At 52.0% G+C, this 19,925-nt stretch overlaps 8 protein-coding genes across 8 annotated transcripts; 2 read left to right on the top strand and 6 right to left on the bottom strand.

The window, feature by feature from the left end:
- Positions 1-2,477: 2,477 nt before the first annotated feature.
- Positions 2,478-4,172, top strand: CTAM01_11488 (amino acid permease; the record flags this gene model as incomplete). Its single annotated transcript, XM_060527499.1, has 3 exons — positions 2,478-3,017; positions 3,082-3,241; positions 3,298-4,172. The coding sequence occupies 3 exons, from the start codon at positions 2,478-2,480 to the stop codon at positions 4,170-4,172; spliced, it is 1,575 nt and encodes a 524-aa protein (XP_060377798.1).
- A 581-nt stretch (positions 4,173-4,753) lies between these two features.
- On the bottom strand, positions 4,754-5,649 carry CTAM01_11487 (ADP-ribose pyrophosphatase; the record flags this gene model as incomplete). Its single annotated transcript, XM_060527498.1, has 4 exons — positions 4,754-4,944; positions 5,111-5,421; positions 5,505-5,530; positions 5,605-5,649. 4 exons carry the CDS (start codon positions 5,647-5,649, stop codon positions 4,754-4,756), a joined length of 573 nt encoding a protein of 190 aa, XP_060377797.1.
- A 314-nt stretch (positions 5,650-5,963) lies between these two features.
- On the bottom strand, positions 5,964-7,748 carry CTAM01_11486 (uncharacterized protein; the record flags this gene model as incomplete). Its single annotated transcript, XM_060527497.1, has 1 exon — positions 5,964-7,748. The coding sequence occupies one exon, from the start codon at positions 7,746-7,748 to the stop codon at positions 5,964-5,966; it is 1,785 nt and encodes a 594-aa protein (XP_060377796.1).
- A 711-nt stretch (positions 7,749-8,459) lies between these two features.
- On the bottom strand, positions 8,460-8,966 carry CTAM01_11485 (uncharacterized protein; the record flags this gene model as incomplete). The annotated part of the gene is made up of 1 exon (XM_060527496.1): positions 8,460-8,966. One exon carries the CDS (start codon positions 8,964-8,966, stop codon positions 8,460-8,462), a length of 507 nt encoding a protein of 168 aa, XP_060377795.1.
- A 216-nt stretch (positions 8,967-9,182) lies between these two features.
- Positions 9,183-10,786, bottom strand: CTAM01_11484 (glycosyl hydrolase family 26; the record flags this gene model as incomplete). Its single annotated transcript, XM_060527495.1, has 4 exons — positions 9,183-9,239; positions 9,307-9,498; positions 9,556-10,565; positions 10,627-10,786. 4 exons carry the CDS (start codon positions 10,784-10,786, stop codon positions 9,183-9,185), a joined length of 1,419 nt encoding a protein of 472 aa, XP_060377794.1.
- Positions 10,787-11,894: 1,108 nt separating this feature from the next.
- CTAM01_11483 (uncharacterized protein) lies at positions 11,895-13,417 on the bottom strand (the record flags this gene model as incomplete). The annotated part of the gene is made up of 4 exons (XM_060527494.1): positions 11,895-12,264; positions 12,345-12,441; positions 12,498-12,690; positions 12,746-13,417. The coding sequence occupies 4 exons, from the start codon at positions 13,415-13,417 to the stop codon at positions 11,895-11,897; spliced, it is 1,332 nt and encodes a 443-aa protein (XP_060377793.1).
- Positions 13,418-15,969: 2,552 nt separating this feature from the next.
- CTAM01_11482 (endoglucanase-6B) lies at positions 15,970-17,193 on the top strand (the record flags this gene model as incomplete). The annotated part of the gene is made up of 2 exons (XM_060527493.1): positions 15,970-16,666; positions 16,730-17,193. The coding sequence occupies 2 exons, from the start codon at positions 15,970-15,972 to the stop codon at positions 17,191-17,193; spliced, it is 1,161 nt and encodes a 386-aa protein (XP_060377792.1).
- A 255-nt stretch (positions 17,194-17,448) lies between these two features.
- CTAM01_11481 (uncharacterized protein) lies at positions 17,449-18,976 on the bottom strand (the record flags this gene model as incomplete). Its single annotated transcript, XM_060527492.1, has 3 exons — positions 17,449-17,669; positions 17,746-18,209; positions 18,261-18,976. The coding sequence occupies 3 exons, from the start codon at positions 18,974-18,976 to the stop codon at positions 17,449-17,451; spliced, it is 1,401 nt and encodes a 466-aa protein (XP_060377791.1).
- Between the last annotated feature and the right edge of the window lie 949 nt (positions 18,977-19,925).

Raw genomic sequence — 19,925 nt, 5'->3', positions numbered from 1 at the left:
TTCGGGACTGGTCTGGGAGTCTAGGAGTCTGGTAGGACGGCATTGGAACACTGGAGCCACGGCAATCTAAACCATGTGCCCGGGTTGCCCGACCTGCGTTGTCCAGAAGGGGCATCGTTCTATTGCCGGGGGAGGCGTCGATTCGAAGGCATGGTTCGACAAGCTGATAAGATTTTGGGGGTATTGAAGAGACGACGAGACGAAAGCCAACGCGGTAAGGGTCGTGATAGGACGAGATAGTGAGTGGCACGACACCACCTCCTCCATCTCCTCACTGCTGGCGTTCTTCTGCGGACGCGAAATGCATGAGCAACGCTGCACCACGTGAGCACGTCTATCTCCAGCGCGCTCCCTCAGCCCAAGCATCCATTGAGCGCCGCCAAGCTCGTTTCCCCAAAGTGATCGACCCTTTCGTTCTGTTGCAGCGAGTGTTCCATTGCAGCCAACGCTTTCAATGGGCTTACCCAGGAGAAGCCTAGAAGGAGGAGGGGGGGAAAGGTACATGATAGGGTGGGCAATGACATCACGGGCTACACGAGCTGGAGAAACAAGCCTTTTTGGCGAGGTGACAATTCTCTCGCCTTGTGGTTTACCGCGCTGTAGGCTGTGGTTTCCCTGTAACCGATCAATTCCTGGGGAAAAGACGGACTGCTTGGAACGTGGACGATGGGGTTTCGACACTTTTGGAGGACGCCAACACCGCGGTCCCGATAGGAGGAGTGTTTAACCCCCCTCTATGCTTCTCCGAGTTACCCGAGATCTGGTCACGATGGTCCTTCGTGAGCAAACAGCATTCGGTTATCTTCATCCTCAAAATGAAGTCAACGAGAGAGAGAGTCTCGCTAGGAAGATAGAGATGACCAAGTCACTGATACACAGAGTCTACACACCGCGGTTAACCATGATTCAGCATCCCAGCCATCAGGCAAGGCGAGACTACCAGAAATGGGTGTGTCCTGGTGCTGTCTGGGTTAACGTCCTGATACGCACGAACCAACGAACCAAGCGGCGCCCCGAAGTGGTGGTGCCCTTCTGGGTGGTTTGTGGTTGTGGTGGTGGTGGCTTGACATGCATACGCTTACCACGCCCCAGGGGCGCCTGAACTGGCCTGTCATCGTAATCAATCATCAAAGGCCGCCCCCGAAGCTGCCAGCCTGCCAAAGATAATCGCGGTCCCGGAGGTGGGTGGTCCTCTGGTCCAGGTTCTCCCTCCTCGAGACTCGTTACCGGCTGGCTGCACCTAAAACCGCCCCCGTCTGTCAAGGCGCCACAATCGGGTTTCCCACTTTAGACGGTGGGTACGTAGATAAAGACGATCATTTGGAGTGAAGCATCATTTCATGCCATTGACGGATTGGGAACCAGCTGTTCAGGTGTTGTCGAAGACTCTACGTGTTGCTTAACCATTGACCTGACGTATTCACGAATTTGAGCATCACAAATAGCCCAGACAACTCGGCTTCAGCCCAAGAGGCTTGGGCAAGCTGAGAGATCCACTGATCGTGAGCTGTGCATCTCGGCCAGTTTCCACTTTCTCTCCTCACTTCCGTCAGGTCGTTGCGGGGCGTGGGGGAAGAAAAGAGGAGACCCGAGGAGGACAATTCGTTCGTCTCTCTTTCAGACTCTCTTTCTCTCGGCTTTCCTACTGACAGCCTGGCAATTGTCAAATAGAAGAGGAGCAAAAGATTAGCGCATCGTCTTGAACGAGAGAGCTCCATGCCCAAGGCCGGGGTCCCCCCTCCCCCCTTCTATCCTACCAGTGCCACCCCCGGCCGCAGCCAGGCCCTCCCGTCCGTTTCTTGTCGCATTGGACGTAGCCGCGCTTCTGTGTCATTTGAATGTGTGTGTGACTCGCCCCGTCCCCGTGGATGGTACTGGGCCGGGCCTGGCTTGCTTCAAGCTTGACTGCCGGATAGACTAGTCTAGTCTGTACCCTGGACCGAGACCACTCTTCTTGCGTGTGTTGAACGTGGTTTAGTTCTAGTCCCGTACGAACAAGCTGATGGAGACAATTGGGAGAGAGAAAGTCTGGGCTACTAAAGAATGGCTTAGTCCCCTTTTTCTTACCACACACCTCGGTTCCCATGTAACGCACGCGGTCTTTTTTCTTCACTGCCAAAAAGACGCGGTCCCCTACCATTTCTTCGTGGAGTGCGTGTGTGTGTCTGTGCCAACATTTTCAACATTTCCATTACGTTCATTTAATACTCCTGCTCCTCAATTGCCGCATCTCCAGACTCCTCCCCCGCAAACTCGTCCGTCTACCCCGTTCCACCCGGCGAGAAACGTCACCGAGCGAGGCTGTCCGAATCCGGGGTTCTACAACAACCAACAAAGCCATTAAGTCATCTACAGACGCCAATCGACGTCCTACCGATTCGATTGAGTCGTCTACCACCCGTGGACTGACACCACACGATACCCTCAACCACCAACACTCAGAACCTCACAATCACCAACGACTAGAGACCGCAAACATGGAAGCACCTCCCCGCGTCTCCGCCGACCAGGCCCTCGCCAGGCTGGGCTACAAGGCCGAGCTCCCGCGCAACCTGTCCATGATGTCCATCCTCGGCCTCTCCTTCGCCATCATGGCCGTCCCATTCGGCCTCAGCACCACAATGTACATCACCCTGACCAACGGCCAGGCCGTCACCGTCCTCTGGGGCTGGGTCCTCGTCTCCATCATCTCCCTCTGCATCGCCGCCTCCCTCGCCGAGATCTGCGCCGTCTACCCGACTGCCGGCGGCGTATACTACTGGTCCGCCATGCTCGCCCCCGCCGGCTGGGCGCCGCTCGTCAGCTTCGTGGACGGGTGGCTTACCCTCGTCGGCAACTGGACTGTTACCCTGAGTATCAACTTTAGCGGTGCGCAGTTGATTCTCAGTGCGATTAGTGTTTTCAACGAGGACTTTGTTGCCAATACGTGGCAAACTGTGCTCTGCTTCTGGGCTGTTATGTTGGTTTGCGCTGGAGTGAATGCGTTTGGATCGCGGTACCTGGATCTGATCAACAAGGTGGGTTTGGCATGCTATGAGAAATCAGCATCGGAACGAGAATGCTGACGAGTATTTTTTTCAGGTCTGCATCTACTGGACCGGTGCTTCCGTTCTCATCATCATGATCACTATCCTGGTCATGGCCCCCAGCAAGAGATCTGCCGAGTTTGTCTTCACCCATTACGACGCTTCTGCCAGTGGATGGGCTCCTGGCTGGTCATTCTTCGTCGGTTTGCTCCAAGGTATGTTCGCCATAACCCTATGCTCACGAATACACCCCAATTGACACTTCTACTAGCCGCCTACACCCTCACCGGCTACGGCATGGTCGCCTCCATGTGCGAGGAAGTCCAGAACCCCGAACGCGAAGTCCCCCGCGCCATCGTCCTCTCCGTCGCCGCCGCCGGCGTCACCGGTGTCATCTACCTCATCCCCATTCTCTTCGTCCTCCCCGACGTCACCATGCTCCTCGAGGTCGCAAACTCCCAGCCCATCGGTCTCCTCTTCAAGACCGTCACCGGCTCCGCCGCCGGTGGCTTCGGCCTCCTCTTCCTCATCCTCGGCATCCTCATGTTTGCCGGCATCGGCGCTCTGACCGCCGCCTCCCGCTGCACCTACGCCTTCGCCCGCGACGGCGCCATCCCCGGCTACAAGCTCTGGAGCCGCGTCAACCACAAGCTCGACATGCCCCTCTGGGCCCTCGGTCTGTCTACGGGCGTCGACATGATTCTTGGCTGCATCTACTTTGGCTCCAGCGCCGCCTTCAACTCCTTCACCGGTGTTGCTACCATCTGCCTGTCCACCAGCTACGGCGTGCCCGTCCTCGTTAACCTCATCCAGCGCCGCCGCGCCGTCGCTAACTCGCCCTACCCGCTCGGCAAGTTCGGCACCGCCATCAACTGCATCTGCATCGTCTGGATCTGCTTCGCCGTCATCATCTTCTGCATGCCCGTCAGCTTGCCCGTCGACGCCTCGACCATGAACTACGCCTCCGTCGTGTTTGCCGGTTTCGCCTTCATCGCCATCACCTGGTACTTTGCCTACGCGAGAAAGAACTTCCACGGACCCCCGGTTGCCAAGGAGGAGTTCCAGCCTGGGCCGGAGGGCACGCTGGAGGGAAAGATCCCGGGAAACGTTGACTCGGAGACGACGGCGAGTACGGAAAAGAAATGATCCTTTTTGGCTTTCTTTGTTTCTGAGATTTGAGTAGAAGCTGATTGGTTTGTGGGATCAGTCTCGTGTACGTAGAAGTTGATTTGTCTTTTGTTATGATACCAATTTGGGGTGGCTCTCACACATCCTGACAATCATTCATCCATTGAAAATTCTTCATCCTGTGTTGTCACCATTAAGTCGTCTCTCAAATTGTGAGCGTAGCACTTGGTTGAACTATGATTTATGAGTCTACGCGATTATGATCCTGATGTGACCACGGTGAACCCCTTCGAGCATGTAACCCGGACAGGGCTCTTCGTATCAGGAGACCTTTGACAGATTTTCGATCCAAATGGTTCGGCACATCGTGAGTACCGCCCTCATGATCCAATATCATCACTAACTCATCCGTTGGGTAGCCTTCGTATCGCCGAGAGACTTGTTCAGGCTTTCCCTAAGAAAACCTGTTCTCACCCCGTGACTAAGGATTCGCGTGATTATGTCAGAGGGACCATTTCCATCAAGACGACTTTAGAACCCTGGTCATCTTTGTTATTTGACAGAGAGCCCTGAAAGCCACATGGTCCAATCATTCGGTGTTAGGTCCGCCACACCTGGGACATTTGAAAGCCCTCTATCAAAGACCCGAGCTTGCCATCGATAGCATAACCTTCGGCCTCTAGCCTCCTACATTCGACGTAAAGGCTGGTCAAGGGCAGTGAGAAACACTCGATGAACTCTCCTTCTTCCAAGCTCGGCTTGGGGTTGCGATTTTCCTCTGCTTGCATGTCTATATCAACATGGACCATAGCAGAGCACGAACTAGGGAGAGTCAACTTTCGAAGGCCAGCCAAGACAGGGACTGAGCGTGACACACTTGGAGAAACCAGGGGCTTGAGAAGTATTAGCGTCGGAAGTCTCCAAAACATAGATTGATTTGCGAACTGGTCACTTACCGCCGAAAAGCTTTGGGCTGTTCACATACGAATCCGGCTTGATGGTACCGACGTAGCCTGTCTCTTCTGCGAGTTCGCGGATCGCGCACTGTTCGATGGTTTCGCCTTTGTCCAGCAGTCCAGCGGGAAGTTCGACACAGATTTTGCCCACAGCCGGGCGGAACTGTCGCTGAAGCAGAAGCTCTGGGCCAGTTTCTTTCTTTAACACGGCAACGATGTGCACCGCGTCGACTGAGCTGCCTGCTGCGCGTGTCTTTCTTTCAACTCCTTCCCAGAGGCGGTCTTTACCATCCACGTCTCTGTACTTGATCCTAAACGTCCGGTTAGGTCTATTAAACATTACAGTGTAGTTTCGTATGAGATCATTATCTGAGGGGGAACCGACTTGACCAACGTCATCCATTTGGCATCTCCAATCTCCTGCGTGTTCAATCACCAGACACATTAGCCGTGCTTGTTGAATCAACGCGTCATGTTAACTCATTGCAACTCACCAGTGGCTCAGATGAAACTACATGAGGCTTCTTTGTGTCCTCCATACTGAGTACTTGTTCAATCTGACGTATACAAACCCAGATTGGTTGAAGGTTAATGTTGTCTCTTTTCCTATTCACGCTGTTCAAGCACTATGGAGGGGTAACAATTGGTGGGGTAGAGGGGCAATCGAAAAGTGCGGGGTTGCATTTTCAGTCACAGCAATGAGACGCGTTTAGTTGATTCTGACTTAGGGACGCAAATTGCTAGAGTTCGAGAGGCTGGAGGCCTTCAATCATGTCTCTATTGGGCTTCATCAAAAGCTTCAATTGCTTACAGCACCGTCTTTCCCAGATCTACCTCTAATCATGGCGGAACATCAGTCCTCTGGACGCCATCGGAAAGGATTATTCTCTTGAAGATGCCACACATAGCCCTGAGCCGCAAGACTCAAGACGCGGTACTCATCTTCACCCATCTCCTTGCACTCAGCCCCAGACAGACTTGTCAAAGCCATAATTCTAAGCGGCGCGAGACCCTGCTCTCCCCGCTGTTTCGCGTCGGTCTTGCGCCGCAACATATCCAGTGTCTCCTCCCACGTACCCTGAACCATCTCAACAGAGCTAAGACTAAGTTCTATCTCTCTATCGCCAAGAAGAACGCCAAAGTCGTGAGAGCTGAGACGCACATTCGAGAGTGTAAGTCGTTGGAGATTGGGCCATGGTTGCGTTCGGACAAACCAGTTGAAATGCCACGGCTTTTGTGGTCCGATTTCGATTGTGTCTGCGTCGCGACTGAACTCCTCCAAGTCGATCGAGATGCGCTCTAGACTGTCCGTCGTGGTAAGAACACTGAGCAGCTTCCCACAGCCTTCAAACTCAGCCGCATCGTGGAACTTCGACCAGGTAACCTGAGGTCTTCTAGAAGGGCCATCGCTGAGCGTATATTTGCTCGTGAATTCGAAGCACCGGAGCTGTTCAGTAACCCAAGTGTATTCATCTAGTGTCTGCTCATCCCCCACTGTCTCAAATGCATCCCAAAAGTGCATGGGGCTGACTCGCACAGCAAATCGTGTCAGGAAGACGCCAGTAGCTCCGAGAATGCCTGGGATGAATCCGAACGGCCGTCGAGCGCTCATGAGGTCGTCTTCAAGTTGAGCAACCGATGTGGCTACGTGCTCCCATCGGTGAGGAGTTATGAGGTATTGGTAAAGTTCGTCGTCATTGACGAGGGCGTCTCCTTCGGGCGGAATCCACTGCGATTCAAACGAATCGCTCATCTCCAGTCTCGTCGCATTCGGCATTCGCTTCATTGCAAATGATACAGTATCGGAAAAGCTGTGCCATCTGTCATCGTGAAGGTGCTTTTGCTCGGCCTCGAGGCGCGTGTATGTATCGTAGGCTTTCCCAATGAGTCCTCCGTGAAATGCATTTGAAAGCTCCTCATCCCAAGGCTGGTCGTTGGTGAGCCGATCCAAAAGATCGAATATCGCCTGAAGCTTCTCTTTTGCTCCGTCTGACAGCATGTCCTTACGCGTCATCCCATGCGAGAATTCCCGCCGGAACAAGTTCCGGAGCTCGTGTTTCGCCAAGAGAATGAAATTTTCATGTGCGAATGCTGCGAGTGCATCGTAGAAGCCCAGCGGGATGCGGATGCAGCGCACGCCTCGTCCGATGGTCGCATGCCGGGAAATCGCATTCAGGCGATCGAGTGATTTCCGTGTGACGTGTACCGTAATGGTAGGAACCAAGTAAGGGGATGCTGCCTCGCAGAGACGGCGGCAAGTCAGGCGAAGGGACTGGAGAGTTTCGATGTCGACTTTTCGCCTCTTGTGTGGTTGCGCCCAGGTGAAATCGTTTTCCTGTGCCGAGACGGTGTCGACGTGAGAACAGATCTGATCTAGGAGCTCGAAAGGCAAGTTGAGAAATCTGCTGTCCGTCGGGTTGAGAATGCCGTGAACGTGTGCTCGAAGGGCGAATCCATGCTCGATTAGATCCGAGTAAGGGCCGAGCTTGTTTGGATTTGCCTTCTTTCGTGCTTTCCAGTCCTCCAGGCTAAGTTCTGGGTGGTGGTTGACGATTTTCTTGAAGGTCGGATCGACCTCTATCAACCGACGGTAAATTGCAGCGAGCTCTTGACTTGGGTTATCGTTCGTCTCTTCCATCTCGGTCCTATTGATGGCTCCGGATACATTCCGCACATCAATCGTGAATGGCGCCATTCCCAGGCATTCTACGTTACCAACGTTGCCTGCGTTGCCTGCGGATATCTACTCTTTGCCTTTGAAAGAGCGTAACGCGGGGTAGACTCACTCAGTACCCCGTGTCAAGGTTTCCGTATTTGGGGTATAGTCTCGACAACTTGGATGTCTTTGGAGTTGTGAACAAGGAACGGCAATCTGAGGCTGGGCAAGGCGGGACCACATCGCGTCTTTGACGCGTGACGTCACGTGCAATTACTATTACTGTGCCATTTTATGAGCAAGGTTCTCGCCAAGAAGCGATGTAATGACCTCCAGAAGTCGGAAATCAAAACCGAGACTACCGAAGATGGTCAATTCACAGATGACTACTTGGTTAAAAGAAATCTACTCAAGCGACCTTAGCGAAGAGCAGGCTGCAAGGCAGACATTGAGATCTGCAAGATAAATGGGCGATGAGAGTCGCTTTCCCGTTTACGTTGAGCATAATCGAGAACAAGCTGCAAACTTGCAGGTTCAAATCCAAGCCCATCAAGATATACAATTGATATTACACGTAGACAGTCCATCCAATACTTTGTCGCACCTAGTGTTCCTTACCTAAACCGGCGCGGGTTGTATCGAATTTCCCACTCTTGTTCCTCTTTATTATAGAACGCGCCATCGAAGTCTGAATCAGAGTCGCACTCTATCCATATAAGCCTTTATGTCTCTCCAGGTTGGCCGTCCATAGACACCACGGTTCCGCCAAAAGTTCATGACTCTGAGCTCTTCGCCAGGGACATACCCGCTGGGGTTCTCTTCAAACTCCCATTCCTTAAACCCTTCGATATCGGAATATTCCATGTCACTCCCTGAGTAGTCCTCTTCATCGTCTTCTTCGTCATCCTCTTCATCGTCTTCTTCGTCATCCTCTTCATCGTCTTCTTCGTCATGCTCTTCGTCGTCCCCTTCGTCATCCCCTTCGTCAAATTCCCCGTTGGTCCCGTTAGGCCAGCCCCTGCTCACAGGGTCGCTGCTTGTCGGTGCCTTGATAACAGAAGCTGCTGACGTCAAAGGTATAGAATTTTCTCCCAAAGTGCGCCTGACGTATTGCAGGGCTAAACTCGGGTCTAGAATTTCGGGGCTAGATGGCTGGCCAGGACCCGGTTGAAAGACGCGTAACAGCTCATCGACGCTCATCTTAGTCCCGATCAGGCCATCCGTCGGCTCGTCCAGTGTGTTGACAAAGACAGCACCTCCAGGTTGGCGCCGTTTCCCCGGACAGACCGAACTGAGTTCTCGCGGAGAAATTCGAAGACAAGACTCAGCAGTCTTTGATTTTTATACACTGATTTGGTAAAAATATTTACAGAGAAGGTAGTAGAAGAAGGCAAGCTCTTCTCGATATCCCGATCCTCAACCTCTCCATCCCTGAATCTCGTCAAGAGTGAGGACATACTCGCTCTCGTAGATCTTTGAGTTCAAATGTTAGTACCAGAGGCCCAGCACGGCGCAGACAGGGGTTGGCAATGCTACTCACTTTCTTCAAGTCATCGACACTGTTCCATTCGGTGTTGTTGATGAAGCCATCGCTCCAGACGCAGAAGTACAGCCAGTGGGCCTCGTAAGCCTGGAGAAGATCGGGGAAGGGAGCGCTGCCGACCTCGGTAGCCGCGATGAGCTTCTTGTCCTGTCCGAGCGTGATGAGGTCGTTATACTGAGTCGTCATGGGCTGTGGTCATGTTAACAACGGATTCTGTGAAAGGAAAGAAAATGAAGATAAGCTTACGCCGTGGCCTTGAGCGTAGACGTCCGCGCTGAGAACGTCGACGGTATCATCGCCGGGATACCAGTCGGCAGCAACCGAGTTCCAGATCCAGACGAGGTTGTTCAGCTCATGATGGTTGGTGAGACGGTCGTAGACCAGAGCCCAGAGCTTCTTGCACGCCTCGGGGCCCTTAGCTCCCCACCAGAACCACGCTCCCTCGGCCTCGTGAAGTGGGCGCCAAAGAACGGGGACTCCGGCATCCTGGAGCTTCTTGAGCTGGACGGCGATGGCGTCGATGTCGCGGATAATGAGGGTGTAGTTGGCGTTGGTGGTGTCAGCAAGGGCAGTTGAGACATCAAAGTCGGTGGCGCGAGTGTAGAAACCGCTCCACCACTTGTTCTCCTCCGTGTCGTACAGACCAGTAGGCGCGTTCCAGTGCCAGAGCACGGAGACGATACCACCGCGCTCGTGGTGGATGATGGCCTCCTCGACGGCAGTACCGACAGTTCCCCGCTCGACGCGGCTGGGAGAGTAGTCCATCAGGTCGACGCTGACGAGGGCGGGTGACTTGCCGATGGTCTCGTTGACCCAGTTCGCGTAGTTGAGTTCCTGCTGACCGGAGAGGATGTTCTTGCCATAGATGGAGCGAAGGTAGGTGTACAGGGCGTTGGCATCAGCATTGGACTTCGCGTTGACGAGAGCCGTGTTGACATTGTGAGGTCCGCGGGCCTCGGTGGGCGTGAGCGTGATGGAGTCGATGAGGTACCATCCCCAGTGCGTTACAATGTCAAGCGTGTTGTTGCCCTCGTTGAGCAGCACCTGACCGGCGGAGACGTTGGCCCAGGTCTCGGTCGCGGCCAAGAGCACCTCGCTAGCGGCACCGCCATTGAGAATGACATTGGTGCGCTTCTCGCCGTAGATACCAGCGTATCTGATGTTGAGGTCGAATAGCTTCTGTCCTTCGCCCTGGCAGTCCAGGTTGATGGTGACCTTGTCGGTGGCATCCTCGAAGCCAGTTACGTAGCCGGTGCCTGTGAACCACCAAAAGTCAACGAACGATGCGATCAGTATTAAATGATAACCGTGCCATACCTGTGAAGCCAGCTTGCTCCGTCGCGACGGTGGTTCCGTTGAGAACCCCATTTTCGGCCTCGTAGACCTTAGCTCCGGTGCTGCCGATGCAGTTCTGCGAATACACGCCAGCGGCAAACGCGAGGACGGCACGGAGAGAAAGCGCCGTGGATTTCGCCATGATTTCACGGAAGATCAACGCGGGGATGTTACAAGAAAAGGAAGAGAATCGAAAAGATTGGCTGAAACGGCATCGTCCCGAGAACCTAGAGAACTGGCTTCGCCGGTGGGATATCAATGCTTGTTATAAACGAAAGTCGGGCGACTCTCCCTTCGTCCCGAACAGTCCCCCTCGTTGTGTCAATCTCGCCGTGTGCCGTAGGGGGCTCACCGGGGAAGGGTATGGCGATCATTAAGATTCCAGGGGTGACGGAGGTTAATTTTGCGTCTCCACAATCCATCCCGTCTCTCTTGATTGAGCATGTTTGCCGGGGCCTCAAAGCATCGAACCGGGATGACGAAGGGGGCTTGGCCTTCATGTATTTGAAGACGGAGTGTGACGCTCCGTATGCTGCAAAAAGGGAGACTGCCCCGCGACTCAGCACTTGCTTGGCTCAGATGCCAGATGGCGTCAATCCACGCAGAGTGGTCTCTATTTCCATCCTCTCGCACTCTCGCCGTCCGAAGAGTCTCTTGGGCACAATTGTTGGGCGGTTCATCCGAACTTGACGGTTCCTTATTCATGATGGGGCTTGTCGATCACGCAGCCGATGGTCCGCCGCCAAGGGTTTTACATTGACATGGTTTGGCCCGGTTCCACGATCCACTTCGGCCTCACTTAGATTCGAAAAATTTGGTGCCCTGAGTCTAGGGTCTCGACAGCATCGTGCCCCATCTACATGATCCCACTGACGAAGCAGCCGCTTCAGCAACCAGCAGTTGTTCACAATTGCCCGGCTAGCTCAATCGGTAGAGCGTGAGACTCTTAATCTCAAGGTTGTGGGTTCGACCCGTAAGCTTCAATCCACGATCATCAGTATCAGCACAATAACTGACCATTACCAGCCACGTCGGGCTCAATTCCCGTCAGCGATTGACGTTATCTTTTTGCCCTTCGATCAGTGATCCAAGCAGTCAAAGACTCGTGCCCCGGGTACCCTTTTGGTTGCAAACTTTAGAATCTTGAATATCGCTCTGCTGCTAGTGAAATTGACTGCTCGTCTCGCCTAGATTATGAGTCTTATTTAAAACATCTCGGCCCCCTTTATGTTCAAAGCCAGTCCCCGAGTTCAAACCTTCGTACGCTTTCGCACCTCAACCTCGGCCCCGAAATTCGGTTGCACGATCATTTTGTTGATTTGGTTCGGTGGTCTCTCCGTCGTCTTACCGGCACTTCCCTTCAGATGGATGTCATAGTTCATTAACAACTCAATGAATATGCACTTGATCACATAGACAGCAAAGAAGCGTCCCGGACATGCGTGCGGGCCATGCCCAAAGTTGAACGCATCTGGTCCAGTTGTCGCAGCTTGGTGCTTCATCTCACGACCTGGTTGATCTCGTAGGCGTGCGAAACGGAAACCGTCGAACTCGCTTGGTGGTGCATTGCCAGTCTCGACATTATACTCTGGGCTGAAGGTCTTTGTTGTGGTAGAATTACTATGAGTTTGTGAGCCTCGCTCTGATTTTGAGTTTCACCTGGGCTCTGGCATCGAAGCCTCATGGCGTGTACGACTTACTATACAGCCCATAATGGAAAGGAGATGGCGGTTCCAGCTGGCAACTTCATGCCATTGGAAAAGGTTTGATCTTTGCGAAGCCTTCTGGATGTGCCGGCTTTTCCCTTAGGTGAGTTTTGGACTCGAGTTGATACTAGAATAGGAGTAACTTACCAAAGCTCAATGGACTTGTGCGCTGACTTTCCTTGATGAAGCTATCGAGCTTCTTCAACTTGCCCATAGAAGACTTTGAAAGAAACACTTGCCCATTTTCGTCTTTCTCTACACCATCTTCTTTGATGACTTCTTCGATCTCCTCACGCAGAGGCTCGATGTACTCGGGGCGGCCAAGCAAGTCGTGAAGAGCCTGAGAAACGTTAACTCGAACTTTGGACCATTCAGCATGTAATCTAGATTCATACCAATGTGGTTGTGCCGGAAGTTGTGTGAATGGCAGCAAACGAAAGCAACATCTGGTTGGTCCCCATTGTCTCTGGAGTCTTCTCCTCGGCAGTCAGATACTTCATCATCCACGATACGAAAGCCCCAGGAGCACCGGGTTTCGCCGGCTTTTCGTCAGGCAAGCTCTCACTTCGGAGAACTTCCTTGACCAAAGGTCGCATCTGCTCGTTTGCTTTTTGAAGCGCTCGGCGCGTATGGCGCACCTCAGGAATAAACGGGAGGACAAAAGGCCTGATCCACGGGTTCCATCGGAGGGCAGCCATACGACTTTTGCCCACATCTGTAGCGAAGGTAATCGAAGCCCTAATCCAGTCCTCCTCGCGACTCAAGGGCATGCCAACGAAGACCCGGCCAGTCATCAACCCGATCATGCGGAGAACTAGATGGTAGCTATTGAGAGTCTTCCACTCTGCCGAATTTCCAATTAGCTGACTCAAGCCGAATTTAGCTTCCTCCTGAATTGGTCGGAGAACACCAGACATATTCCTTGTCAAGTCGATTCGTACGGCCTCGACTACTTCCCATCGACTCTCGCCGACGTGAGTGTAGCGGCCGAGGAAGATGTCGTAAATCTCAGCAGCGAAGGACATCTCAGAGTCTGGTGCTTGGATAACCTCTTGGTATAGGTTCATTGGAAGCATGACCCTTGGGGGGTCGCTTGGAACCACGAACGCCGTGTCTGGATACTGTCATTCGGGTCTCGGTTAGTTGACGATTCAGTAGGAAGGACAGGAAGCCCGGCAAAATCACCTTTTGATAGCCATCGATAATAGCGGAAGACAGGCTCCGTTCATTAGGAGATCCAACGAGTGGAAGCCCGTAATTCGGCTTTATCTTCTTACGCAGTCGATCCACTGCGATGATTACAGCCGCGAGAGCGACTGGCGCCCACAGTAGCCACAACATATTATCGATGCTTCAAAGAGAACACACTGATGATGGAGATCGACGAGATCGATAAACGTCTCAAGTTTGTCTTGCGGGGCAGTCGGATCTTTGTACGCTGTACGACCCCAGCTGAACCCTGAACGTCGCAATCTGTCACACAGTTCGAACGGACTACGGATTCCACGAACGCCTTCTCCGCGTTCCCCACGTGTCTCTGGGGCCCTTCAGTCCTCTCGTTTTCGTAAACTCTAGCGGTGACGTGCAATCAGGGAGTAAAAATTCGCCGACGGAGGCGGAGGAAAGCTTACTGAGGGACCCTGCTACGCAGCCGCCTAGGATCCTTCGCGTACGAAATGCTGACCGTATTCGGTAGATCGTATCAGCGCTAGAACCACTAGGGTGTCGCGAGGGCGTTAGCAACCTCTTTCTCGCGTATAAGGAAAAAGGAACCATAGTGGCAGTGGAACCACTTCACTGTCAAATCATTTCTTAGATGAAGATAAGCTGCTGAAATACGCGTCTTATGTTTCATGGGAATTCCGCGTTAAGCTAGCGGTCAGATGGTTGGCTGCTGGGCTGCATATAACTCGTCGATTTGGCTGGTAGGATGCCCGCTAATATGCTGACACCTGCAAGGATCGTCTTCTAGCTCGTGTGACAATCAACCTGGAGAGAACGAATTGGTCGGCGCCGTTGGGAGGATTGAACGGATCATGGGACGCTTGCTGGCAAAACCTTGACATCAATTATCCCTCCGGAGCCATTGAGATAAAACAACAATGGAGGCTTTGAAACCATCGTGAGATACAGCTGGGATGACGACCCCCTGGTGACTGACATTCCTTCTACTCCTGATGTTTGATTAAGTGGGATGTCGTACACGTCGTTTCAAGTAGGTTCTAGGACTCTATGGATTGTCAGACACTCTACTGTAGGTAAGTACTCTTAGAGGTAAGATATTTATTGTCCCAACATAGGTAAGCGATTTGCAGTGATCCTGGTATACTAATCATCTTTTCATAGAACAAGAAGGGTGTGTATGATCAAGACTGTCGCTTACGGAGAAAAATCTCACCAGCAATGGATCGTCTCACGGGTGATGACTAATTGTAGGCGAAGAAGGCATAACATGTCAAAGGCATAACATGTTGAGCTCTTATGCTTTCGGTCGTATAATTTCATGCCGCAACTGAAGCACCCGAATGAAACACAGATTGAAGATTATGAGAAGCAATGAAAGTGCGTATAAGGCCCGGTGTTGTTATGCTCTAGTTTCAAAGATTCTTGTTCGGTCAAAAGATCCTGGTTTTGCAAGATGGAGAGAGCTATTAGCAATAGAAACATCTGACAGAGTCCAAGATTCTATACATATAATCGACTCAATTCTGTTCAAATAGTCCCAAGAATATGAGTGTTAGCCACTGGCAGAATATTTGCTAGATGGTGTGAGTGAGCCCTTCCATCAACGTTGGAGACCCTGGCGCACTGAGGTAGGTAAGATGCCATCTGATAAGCTGATTAAGACAATTACAAACGAACAGCAGTAACACAATCAGAAGAGCTTCGTGTATCTTGATAGGTAGACTACGGTATGTAACTGTCCTTAGGCCTTGTGGGTTGACGGTTCACCAGCCCGATATCCCGAATCAAGGAGTGTCAAAAATCACGTGCATAACTCTCCATAGCCAGTGAGTATGCTTTTGAAACAATCAATTTTAGTGCTGTTGAGTTACAGGCTCACAATAGAAAGTCCAAAAGGCCAGTTGTCCAGAGGTGAGCGACCAGGTAGGTGGCTCCGAATTGGGAGTTCGGAAGAGAAGCCGTCGGTTCCAATCAAGGATCTTGGCCTAGCTCGGCAATTCGAGCATCTTGTTATTTTCCGACAAATCAGATCTTAGCCACCTGCCAGGGACGGCAGCCGGAACCCAACGATTGTTCGGCCTGCAATCTATTTCTCACATTTCACCATCGCATAATGCATCGAGTCTGGCGCTTTGCCCTGGATTGTGCGTCGATCCTCTCTCAATTAGGCTTCTCGGACGGAGAACTGTGTTGACGGCCCTTTGGTAAATCATAACCGTCGCATTGTAGCGAGGCGCCTTTGGTTCCGTTCTTGACCTGGCGACATTCACTCCGGTATGGGAGAGACACTGCTGTAGCAAACTTGATCACTGGACCAGCTCTCGAGGTATAAGAAGCAGCAAGTTTGCTACACGGAGAAGATATTGCGAATGAGTTGACATCCACGCAAGCAAACCCGCCGGTCGAGTAGCTGCTCATTCAGACAATCGTCAAAATGCATTTCGCTTCACTTCTAACTCTTCTTTCTACCCTAGGAGCAGTATCGGCATCACCTCGCTTTGGTACGAGAGGACATCACTTCCGCCGTGCAGGCACCGGCAACGACACAACAAACCCCTTCGACGGGAAGAAGCTTTACGCCAACCCAGACTGGGCCGATAAGCTTGAACAGACTCATGATGCCTTCGTCGCCAAGGGTGACACTGTAAACGCAGGCAAGGTCCGAACCATCCAAGATATCGGTACATTTGTCTGGATTGCGGACGTTTCTGGTCTAGCAAATATCGACACGGCTATCGAACGAGCCCGTGCCGTTCAGTCTAAGACGGGCGAGCAGCAAATTGTCGGTCTGGTACTCTACGACCTCCCTGACAGAGATTGCAGTGCAGGAGAGAGTGCTGGCGAATTTAGCAGCGAGAACAACGGGCTTGAGTTGTACAAGGAGACCTTTGTCAAGCCATACGCAGAGAAGCTGGCTGCTGCCAGTGACTTGACCTTTGCCGTTGTTCTCGAGCCGGATTCCTTGGCGAACCTTGTAACGAACTTAGGAATCGAGTTCTGTGCCAAGGCGCAACCGGTGTACGAGGATGGTATTGCGTATGCTATTTCAAGCTTGCAGTATGATCACGTCAACCTCTACATTGATGCTGCTCATGGTGGATGGCTAGGCTGGAACGACAACCTAGAGCCTTGTAAGTCTCGTGATTGACAAAAACTCACTTTCCGACGACATGAGTTACTGACAATGATCATAGCCGCGAAGCTCTTCGCCAAGGTCGTCCAGAAGGCCGGCAATAACACCAAGATCCGCGGTTTCTCGACCAACGTCTCAAACTACAACCCCTTCCACGCCAACCCCCGCGCCAACTACACAGAATGGAGCAACTCGTATGACGAGAACAACTACGCGCTATCCCTTTCTCCCTACCTGGAGGCTGAAGGTCTGCCATCCCGGTTTATCATCGACCAAGGCCGTGTCTCCAACAGCAGAGCCGAGTGGGGTGAATGGTGCAATGTCCATCCAGCCGGGTTCGGTATGCAGCCCGGCACGCCGGTGAACAACACCCATATTGACTCCATCGTGTGGGTGAAGCCAGGTGGCGAGAGCGACGGACGCTGTGGTCTTGAGGGTGCACCTAGGGCTGGTGCTTGGTTCGATGAGTATGTACAGATGCTGGTCGAGAATGCTGACCCTTCTATCCTTCCGAGTGACGCTTAAGGAACAGTGTCCGTCTCATTTCCGATGACAACTTCGCAGTTGTGAACCGTCACCGTGGGATTCCCTTCATGTTCATAGTTCATCATTAGAAGTATATAAGGCACATATTAAACCAGAAATCATGGCTCACTAAAGAGCAAAGTTGCGAACATACACCCACAGTCGAAGTTAAGATTGGATTTTGGGAACTATTGAGGTCACTTATCACACATGACTTCACGTACCAACTCGTAAGAAGGCTTGGAATTGAAGAAGTCACCAGAGTTTCTTCCACCTTACCTTGACATCGCGATCCGGAGGTACAGCAGCTGTACCAAAGTACCGCTCATCATCCACAGGGGGTCGATCAGACTTGGACCCGTCCAAATTTGTCCACTCAACAAACTCCATGTCGAACTTTGTGACAAGGATGGCGATTGTGAGAAGAATCTCTTGTTTAGCAAAGAACCGCCCCGGACACATGGATGGTCCACCACCTATGCATGATGTTAGTTTACTCTGTCATTGTGGTGACATGCCCCTCGTCATTGAAACTCGGGAAAGTCCACTTACCAAACGGGATGAACTCATTGGTCTTTCCCGCCAATACAAACTGCTTTTCGGTGGTAAGTCGATCAGTACCTTCTTCTACTTTCTTCACATGCTTTAGATGTCTTTCTGCCCAAAACTCAGAAGCAGAATGTCCTTCCTGGCTCCATATCTGCTCGTCCAAGTGCACAAAATGCGTCGGGGCCTGAATTATTGAGCCTTTCTCTAAGCGGAAGCCGTGGAGCGTGGTCGTCTCGACGACTTCTCTGGAGAGCGCAATGGAGACATGAAGACGCATGCACTCCGTATAAATAGACTGCATCAGCGGCATTGAGATGAGCTTGGATACGTTAAATGATCGCTTCCCGGTAACGGGATCCACATTAAGGGTCTCAAGGGCCTCGCTGCGAACTGCTTGGAACAGCTTCTGATCTCGCAAGAGCTCAATCATCGCCCATGTGGTGATTGGTATTGTGTTCGCGTTTATTCTGACAGATTAGCATCAGTGCACCTTGTCAACATGAAGCTGTCAGACGTACCCAAAGATCGCAATCATGTAGAAACCGGCTTGAGTCTCCGGAGCCATATCTGTGTCGTGAAGCCATTTGGTCATCTTGCGAACGTAGCTTGATCCGAACGTGGGCTCCCAGATGGAATCCACCGCAGAACCGTCCCAATCAAATTTTGCAAAGGCCTTTCTCAGATACTCCTGCGTCATGCCGTTCAACTTATCGCGTTCATTTACCGGACCGCTGTTGATCCACTTTGGTAGCCCATACACAACCTGAAAAGCAATGCTATCGAAACGCCAGAACTGCTCGACGTAGTCCGGAAACATGTCCAATAGCTCGGTGCCGCAGAATGACCTGATGGCGCTCGCACACATTTCCCTCTTCAAGAATTCCAAAAGACGAACAGTCGCCCACTGGCCCACAGGCTGCTTTTCCAAAGCCTCGTTAAAGAAGTTTGTGTAAGTCTCTGCCAAATGAGCGGTGGGCTCTGCGCGTGATAGATGTTCAACGGTAATGTGATGCAAAGTGTACCAATATCGCTCCTCTTGCGGTGTGTTTTCGTAGCCGGGTGCAGGTACTCTTTGCCGCCCCGAGAGGTCGTTTGCGAACTTGTCGACATCTTTTTGGGCGGACCCTTGCAGGTTTCTCATGACCAGTAGGATGAACTTGTTCGAGCTGATGCTGGTAGACGATCGAAACATGGCTTGCACGCTTTCTCCCCCCTGTACAAAGTATACGCGCATTGGTCCTAGGTAGAATTTGACGATGTTGCTGTGATTCATGGAACGGCTTACAAGCAACAAGTCAGCGACGCCTCAACATACGGCACGACCTGCCATTTCATCTTGACGAACCTTGCACGCTCCATCAGTCTTCTGATATTCGTCATGTATTGATAGGTATTGCTGATGAAAGGCACGACCTCGGGAAGTGACGGTGGCTCATCTTGACTTGGCCGGCGGAGGCAAACCAGCAGTATTACGGGTATTAACAGTGCGATGGCAGCCGTTATAGGATGATGAGATGTCCACTCAAATATACTCAATACTTTTGAAGGCATTACGAGCATGAAGAGCGTTGATTTGACTAATGGGCAGGTGTTGAGGTCGTACGTTGTGGAACGCAAACATCACGCCTCTTCTTCACGCCACCGACAGGTGCGGGGTCTATGACCATGAGATGAACCTGAGGGATTCAGCCACCAACAAAGCACCCCGGCGCTTACGTGTAGTGTACCGCATCACATGATTGAGCTCAATGTTGTAATTGCGCTAATTAAACTGGAGGGAGATAACAATGCGAATCCTACCATAGGCATGCAGTTCGCCGGTGGGATCTCGTCTTCATGCGTCAAGTATTGGTGAAAATTATTCTGACGTGAAACCTAAAATTCGCGACGGTGTCTTTCCAATTTGGCCAGGTCCCTCAAATTTGACTCCGCTCACTGAGTAAGTCAACATACCCACTTCCTGGCACCCCCCTGTTTCTGGCACCACAAAAACGATGGGATCACAACCCAACCTCCTCATTACTATTAACTATTGATCCTCAACCACACCCACTACAATACAGCTGCCAGCCTCACTAGGGCATTCAGAGTCGCTGGATTCAGCCGTGATAACCTCCTTTTCACCCGCTTCGATTTGAGCCCGATGGATATCCCTAATGTTCGCGAACTTCGTATTGGGATCG

This window comes from Colletotrichum tamarilloi, assembly GCF_030869305.1.
Source record: "Colletotrichum tamarilloi strain Tom-12 chromosome Unknown Scaffold_63.1, whole genome shotgun sequence".
NCBI classification, from domain to species: domain Eukaryota; kingdom Fungi; phylum Ascomycota; class Sordariomycetes; order Glomerellales; family Glomerellaceae; genus Colletotrichum; species Colletotrichum tamarilloi.
The sequence above is the reverse complement of the archived record's forward strand: the minus strand, read 5'-3'. Positions and strand labels throughout refer to the sequence as shown.